This window comes from Oryctolagus cuniculus, chromosome 11 (genome assembly GCF_051225735.1).
Source record: "Oryctolagus cuniculus isolate XC-2025 breed Fujian yellow rabbit chromosome 11, ASM5122573v1, whole genome shotgun sequence".
Lineage (NCBI taxonomy): Eukaryota > Metazoa > Chordata > Mammalia > Lagomorpha > Leporidae > Oryctolagus > Oryctolagus cuniculus.
In genome coordinates this window covers 56,292,272-56,300,212 of record NC_142877.1, presented here as the reverse complement: position 1 = coordinate 56,300,212, position 7,941 = coordinate 56,292,272, and the positions used below count along the sequence as shown (strand labels likewise).

General features: G+C 59.0%; 1 protein-coding gene across 1 annotated transcript; it reads left to right on the top strand.

The window, feature by feature from the left end:
- Positions 1-681: 681 nt before the first annotated feature.
- SP7 (Sp7 transcription factor) lies at positions 682-4,379 on the top strand. Its single transcript, XM_002711016.6, has one exon. The coding sequence runs from the start codon at positions 712-714 to the stop codon at positions 1,951-1,953; it is 1,242 nt and encodes a 413-aa protein (XP_002711062.2). The 5' UTR covers positions 682-711; the 3' UTR covers positions 1,954-4,379.
- Positions 4,380-7,941: the final 3,562 nt, after the last annotated feature.

The window sequence follows — 7,941 nt, the reverse complement described above, 5'->3', positions numbered from 1 at the left end:
GGCCACAGCTCTGTTCCCTCTCAATGTCCCAGTGTCTCCACCATTGCTTCCTCCTGCTCTCCGGCCCCGAGTCCCTGCCAAGAGATTCCTCACCAGGGACACAAGGACGCGACCTCAGGGAGACCAGGCCATACCTTAGGGGCTGAGCAGAGAGAGGAAGTGAACATGGTGGTGGGGGTGGGGAGTGGGGGCAAACACGGTCCCCTAATGTTCTGCCTCCTCCCAACCCAGGCTGCTCTGGGAGCCTCATCTTTGTTCCCTAAGTCCCTGTGACCTTGGCCTCTGTTTGCTCCAAACCCACTTCCGGGAGTCAGACCTTAATTCTCACCTCTCCCAGCTGCTGCCTCTCTCCCCAGCTCTTCTCATGGTTATTTTAAGAAATGGTCACCTGTCCCTTTGCACTCCCATAAGCACCCCCTCAGGGAGATCTCAGGGAGCCCTGCTGCCTGCCTGCTGGGGTGGGGGCTGCCCGCAGGCTTGGAGCTCTCCTCCCACGACTCCGTCTGTCTGCCCCGTCCTTACCGGCCTTCCTCTTTGCATCTATCTCCCCATCCTCTTCAGCTCTTCCCTGTCCCCCTGTCCTGCTCTCCCTGTCTCTAGGTCTCTGTCCCCGAGTTGTGCACCCCACCCCCCGTGTACCCCGTTCTCCCCCTAAGCAGCACTCGCCTCTCTCTGCAGGAGGAAGCTCACTATGGCTCCAGTCCCCTGGCCATGCTGACCGCAGCGTGCAGCAAATTCGGTGGCTCCAGCCCTCTGCGGGACTCGACGTCACTGGGCAAAGCAGGCACGAAGAAGCCATACTCTGTGGGCAGTGACCTCTCAGCCCCCAAAACCATGGGGGACACCTACCCAGCCCCCTTTTCAAGCACCAATGGGCTTCTGTCACCTGCAGGCAGTCCTCCGGCGCCTGCCTCGGGCTATACCAATGACTACCCGGCCTTTTCCCACTCATTCCCTGGGCCCACGGGCACCCAGGACCCCGGGCTTCTAGTGCCCAAGGGGCACAGCTCTTCTGACTGCCTGCCCAGTGTCTACACCTCTCTGGACATGGCGCACCCTTACGGCTCCTGGTACAAGGCGGGCATCCACGCGGGCATCTCACCAGGCCCAGGCAACGCTCCTACTCCTTGGTGGGACATGCACCCTGGGGGCAACTGGCTAGGCGGGGGGCAGGGCCAGGGTGACGGGCTGCAAGGGACACTGCCCACTGGCCCTGCTCAACCTCCACTGAACCCCCAGCTGCCCACCTACCCCTCCGACTTTGCACCCCTTAATCCAGCCCCCTACGCAGCTCCCCACCTCCTACAACCAGGGCCCCAGCATGTCCTGCCCCAAGATGTCTATAAACCCAAGGCAGTGGGCAGCACTGGGCAGCTGGAGGGGAGTGGTGGAGCCAAGCCTCCAAGAGGCGCAGGCACAGGGGGCAGCGGTGGCTATGGGGGCAGCGGGGCGGGACGCTCCTCCTGTGACTGCCCCAACTGTCAGGAGCTGGAGCGGCTGGGAGCAGCGGCAGCTGGGCTTCGGAAAAAGCCCATCCACAGCTGTCACATTCCTGGCTGCGGCAAGGTGTACGGCAAGGCCTCCCACCTGAAGGCTCACTTGCGCTGGCACACGGGCGAGAGGCCCTTTGTCTGCAACTGGCTCTTCTGTGGCAAGCGGTTCACCCGTTCGGATGAGCTGGAACGTCACGTGCGCACTCACACCCGGGAGAAGAAATTCACCTGCCTGCTCTGCTCCAAGCGCTTCACCCGGAGTGACCACCTGAGCAAACACCAGCGTACGCACGGCGAGCCAGGCCCCGGTCCCCCAGCCACCGGTCCCAAGGAGCTGGGCGAGGGCCGTGCCGCAGGGGAAGAGGAGGCCAGCCAGACACCGCGACCTTCCGCCTCGCCGGCACCCCCAGAGAAAGGCCCTTCAGGCAGCCCTGAGCAGAGCAACCTGCTGGAGATCTGAGCCGGGTGGAGGGTCTGCAGCCCCAGGGCCTCTCTCTCAGTGCAGTGGACCACTGCTTGCCACCCCCACCCCACCCTGACCCTTCCCCCGTGCATGCTGGGCTCTGAGACTGTGCTGTCATGCGCCCGCACAGCCATTCCAGCTCCCCCTGCCCCCCATCTCCTTGCACGCATCCTCAGCTCACTGCCTCCTTTAGCCGAGAGCCTGGCTTCCTGAAAAATCCCCTCCCATGCCCTTACCTTGTTCCTGGTTCCTGTTCTCTCTGGCTTCCTAAGCTCTTCCCTGGTCCCCCGCCCTGATGATCACAGCTCCTCTGCCCTGGGCTCCTGCCACATCCACTCCCTGTCCCTCTATCTGGGTTCCCAGCTCCGGTGTCTCCATCTCCCTGACTCCCAGACACGCATCCCTCTGCTTGTCCAGGTCATTCACTCACTGCCGTCCCAGCTCCAGGCTCCAGCCTTCCCGGCTTCTAACTCCGCTGTTTTCCACTCTCTAGAGCTTTCTCCTTTTTTTAATTTTTTTTTTTTTTACAAACACAAAGATGATGATGATGATGATGATAATTTATTGCCCCCTGATGGCCTCTTCCTTAGGGACCAGAGACATGGGGACTGGGGTTAGTGATCTGGCTGGGAGCTGGGTAACCAAGAAGGGAGCAGACCAGTGGGGATCTGATCCCAAAGATGGGGCGACCCCAGGGTCAGGGAGGTTGCCCTCAGGCCTGTAAATCTAACCCCTATGCACCAGGAATAATGAATAGTAATAATAATAATTCTATTTATCTAAGTTATGATGACGGGTCAGGTAGGGTGAGCTGGGGGAGGGAAGAGGATCCATTTCTGCTTTGGAAATTCTAGCCCAATGTGTCTGTATTGAGAAACAGTGTTGGTGGAGAGCTTGTTACCAAACTTAAGGGGGTTTCTCTTTTCATGGGGTCTCTACCAATGAGGACTGAACTAAGCTTATGGGATATCTCTGTTAGGGCATCCCTAGTATCCAGGCCTGGGCAGAAGCTGTGACACTTCAAGTGGACGGGGTGGGTGGGGGGTGAGGGGGGAGAAGTATTGGGACGCAGCCCAGCTCCCGAGACCCCAGAGTAGGTCCTTCCACTGCCGCTGACTTCAGACACCAGGCACCCATCAGGCTGATCCTTTGTTGCCATGGTTACGGAGGGCGTGTAGCCCCTCCCGAGGTGTGCTCTTTGGAGAAGCCCTCCTCCCACGAGGACTTTGGGCCAGAGGTGGGTCGGGAAGGCTTTCTCTGGGATCAGATGCAAATAAGTCGAGTATTATTCAGTGCCTACTCTGTGCGAGGCCCTGTGCTAGGCCTGGTGCCTAGAAGCCACGAGGAAGAAATACTGACAGAGCTAAGCGGCCAGAGGTTCCCAGGCTGATTTGGGGGTGCACCCACGGACCCCCAGCTTGGGCCTCCTGACGCTTCCAGCTCCACCTTCGGTGACTTTTAAAGCCGCTTCGTGCCTTCCAGTGCCTTTCCTGTGACTTTGGATCCTCCTGTTCTGTCCCCCGCCCCGCTCCCTCGAGGCCCCAAGTTAAAGGGTTAAAGCCGTTGGAGCTTGGGGAGAGGGTCGCATTGTGGATCACGCCCTCATGGAGTCTTTTTTTTTTAATTTAATAAATAAAAGTTTGATTTGAAATTCTGTTCTGGTAAAAAGGGGAGAAGAGGGGAGAGAAGGGTGGGATTCCGGGCGCGTATTCCGTCGCGCGCATTTGCACATTGAACTCGCAAGTCTGAGAGCTGGTGGGCCAAGCCTTCCCGCGCAGTCCGGTTTTCGATCATCCAGCGCGGTTTCTTCCGAGGCCCTCTGCACCGGCCAGGACAGCGACCCGCCCGGGCGCAGGCACCGCGGTCTCGGTGCGGCCCCGGCCGGGACGCGGTGCGGCTCCCGGCGGGCGGACCCGGCCTGGCACGGAACCCGCCCCCTACCCGGGGCCTTCAATCAGTCATGCCCGCCACGGAGTTAGCGGAGGAACAAAAGCCACTCTGTGGCGGCCGTCCCCTCGCCACAATAGGGCTTTGTGCGCCCCCCCACCCAGGGCTCCCGGCTGGGCTTGAGGGGGCGCCCGGGCCGCTGCCCCCGGGCTGGACCTGACTCCCGGTTGCGCCCCACATCGGACTGGCCACCTCGCCGGGGCTGGAGAGGCGCGTGAGCGCGTGGAGAGGGTGGGCGAGCCCAGACTGCGAGCGGGCCGGGCTCCGGTTACGAGCCCCCTCCCCACCCGCTGCCGCCACCCCCTCGTGCCCCGTCCAGGTGCGAAATCTCCTGCCCTCCGGCGGGGCGCGCCGCTTCAAAGCGATCCAAGTTCCGAGGGCTTTTCCAACGGGCTGGGGGCTGCAGCGGAAGAGAGCTGGGGCGCGGGGGCTGCAGAGGGCGAGGGGCGAGGGCGCCTTGGAACCATGGGCTGGGAGGGGCGGCGGCTCCTGGGCCCCCGCCCCCGCCCCGCGAGGCCGGCTCCTCGGGACCCCCCAGGGTCTGGCTCTCCAGCCTCCGGGTCTGCGCCTGTCCGGTGCCAGCTCCCGCCCGCCGCAGCCTCGCGGTCCTCCCCTCCCCGGCCCCTCGGCCCCTTTCATCTTCCCTAGACTCCGCTTGGGGTTTTGCTGGTTTCTGGGAGATAAAAACCGCCTCAAATAGCGGCGGCGCGCTGCCAGGACAAACAGGGCCGGGAGGGCCATGTGCGCCTGGTTACCGGCCCCGGGCCGGGGCGCCGGGCTTCGGCGGCGGCGGCGGCAGCAGGCACCCGGGCTCCCGCGATGCTTGTCAAAGTGGGGGGCCCCTTGGAGGAGTCTGGGGCCGCGGCTCGCGCGCTGCCTCGGTTTCCCGCCCAGGTCGCAGGGGAGGGGCCTTGGAGACCGCCCGCTAAGCACTCGGAGACCCCGGGGCGCCGGGTCACCGTCGCGTTGTCGCCGGGGCCGTCGCGCCCCCTGGTGAGGTTGGCGGAGCTGAGCGCCTGGCCTGCGCTTTAGCCGTCCCAGAACCGGCGGCTTTGGAAACCAGTGCCCCCAGCGTCCAGTGAGCAGAGCCGGGGAGCAGGACGAGCAGGACAGTGCTAGAGCCGCGCCGAGGGTGGGACGGCGGCGGTCCTTCTCTCCAGTTCACATTCCAGGGCGAGAGGCAGGCACCTAACCGGTAATTACAATATAACCGGTGGGTGAGAAACGGGGCTTCGTCGGAGGCTGGTGCACGTTGAAGGCGGGAGTGATTTCAGGACCCAGAGCGGCGAACTCGGTTTTCCTTGAAACCTGTCTGCTAGCCCTTCCCACGGAGAGCTTCCCAGCCAGCTTCCCCAAGGTCTCTGATTTCCCAGGTGACAGTGAATCTGGGTTACTAATGGGGGAAGGGTTAGAGCCTTGATCGTTAATCCGCTGTTATTTTTCTGTGTAAAGGTTTATTTATTGTGGCCGACACTGTGGTGTAGCGGGTAACGCCGATGCCTGCAGTGCCGGCATCCCATATGGGTACCAGTTCGAGTCCTGGCTGCTCCTCTTCGGATCCAGCTTGCTGCCATGGACTGGGAAAGCAGTCTGAGAGCTGGTGGGCCAAGCCCTCCCGCGCAGTCTGGTTTTTCGATCGTCCAGCGCGGTTTCTTCCGGGGCCCTCTGCACCGGCCAGGACAGCGACGCAAGTCCTTGTGCCTCTGCACCCTGGAAGAAGCTCCTGGCTCCTGGCTATGGATAAACTCAGCTCTGGCCACCATAGCAGCCATCTGGGGAGTGAACCAGCAGATGGAAGACCTCTCTCTCTCTCTCTGTGCCTTTAAATATACATATATATACGATTTATTTATTTACTTGAAAAGGCAGAGTTACAGCGTGAGAGGGAGAGAGATCTTCCATCTGCTGGTCCACTCCCCAAATGGCCACAATGGCTGGGACTGGGTCAGGTTGAAGCCAGGAGCTCCATCTTGGTCTTCCACATAGGTGAAAGGACCCAGGCAGTGCTGTCTTCCCAGGTGCATTAGCAGGGAGTTGGATTGGAAGTGGAGCAGCTGGGACTTGAACTGGCAGAGTCTTATTTCTTAAAATGCAATCTATGCAGTATCAGGTGTTTTTTTTTTTTTTTTTTTTTTTTTTTTTTTTTTTAGATCTATGTATTTATTTGAAAGGCAGAGTTACAGGGAGGAAGGGAGGGAGGGAAAGAGGGAAGAAGAGTGACAGAGAGACAGAGAGAGAGAAGGCTTCCCTCTGATGGTTCACTCCCCAAATGGCCGCAACGGCTGGAGCTGGGCTGATCTGAAGCCAGGAGCAGGAGCTTCTTCCATGTCTCCCAGGGGCCCAAGGACTTGGGCCATCTTCTACTGCTTTCCCAGGCCATAGCAGAGAGCTGGATCAGAAGTGGAACATCCTGGATTTGAACTGGTGCCCATATGGGATGCCGGCACTGCAGGTGGCAGCTTTTACCTGCTACGCCACAGTGCTGACCCCAGTATCAGTTCTGAGTTCCTTGGAAATACATGCTCTGAACTCCATTGGAGAATCTGCACTTTTTTTTGGGAGGCAGAGGGAGCGCTCCCATCCACTGCTTCACTCCCCAAATGCCCAGAACAGCCAGGCCAGGGCTGGGCCAGCAGGAGCCAGAAACTCAATCCAGGTTTCCATATGGATGGCAGGAACCCAATTAGTTGAGCTATCACCACTGCCTTCTGGGGTCTGCATGGGTGAGCAGCTGGAGTCAGGAGCTGGGCACGTGTCTGAACTGGCTAACTGCTTGTTCCAGAATATGCAGTTTAACAAGAGCTCCAGTGGTTCAGATGTCCACTCTCCCAGGTGAGGTGCATTTTCTTTTCTTTTTAAGATTTATTTATTTGAGGCTGGCACCGCGGCTCACTTGGCTAATCCTGTGGCGCCGGCACCCCGAGTTCTAGTCCCTGTTGGGGTGTCGCATTCTGTCCCAGTTTCTCCTTTTCCAGTCCAGCTGCCTGGGAAGGCAGTGTACCTGCATGGGAGACCAGGAGGAAGCACCTGGCTCCTGGCTTCAGATTGGCACAGCGTGCTGGCCGTGGCGGCCATTTGGGGGGTGAACCAACAGAAAAGGAAGACCTTTCTCTCTGTCTCTCTCTCTCTCTCTCTCTCACTGTCTAACTCTGCCTGTCAAAAAAAAAAAAAAGATTTATTTATTTGAAAGTCAGAGTTAGAGAGAGAGAAAGAGAAATCAATCCACTGGCTCACTCCCTACATGGCAGCAAAAGCCAGAGCTGGGCCAAGCTGAAGCCAGGAGCTTCTTCTGGGTTTTCCACATGGGTGACAGAGGTCCAAACACTTGGGCCATCTTCTGCTGCTTTCTCAGGCCATTAGCAAGGAACTGGATCAGAAGTGGAGCAGCCAGGACACTGAACTGGCACCCATAGAGGGTGCTGGTGCTGCAGGTGGCAGCTTTGCACTCCCCCAGTGATGTGCAATTTTTTAAAAAAGATTTATTTATTTATATGAACGTCAGAGTTACACAGAGAGAGAAGGAGAGGCAGAGAGAGAGAGAGAGAGAGAGAGAGTTCTTTCATCCACTGGTTCACTCCCCAATTGACCTCAACAGCCAGAGCTTTGCCAATCCAAAGCCAGGAGCCAGGAGCATCTTCCGCGTCTCCTATGCAGGTGCGGGGGCCCAAGGACTTGGGCCATCTTCTATTGCTTTCCCAGGCCACAGCAGAGTGCTGGATTAGAAGTGGAGCAGCTGGGACTCGAACCTGTGCCTACATGGGATGACGGCACTGTAGGCGGTGGCTTTAACCGCTACGCCACAGTGCCAGTCCCAGTGAGGTGCCTTCTGCAGCACTTTGCTTTCTGACTGGGGCTGGCTCTTCTTGAGGGGAACTTGTCAGGAGGCCGGAGGGAGAGATCCAAAGTCCAAGAATGCTAGAACGAATGTGCCCTAGATTCTTCACTGAGATGGGCAGATCTTCTGAGTGGGGACTACACCTCACTTGAGGGGTCTCCACAATATTCACGGGATATGGATATTGTGAAAGAATTATGCAT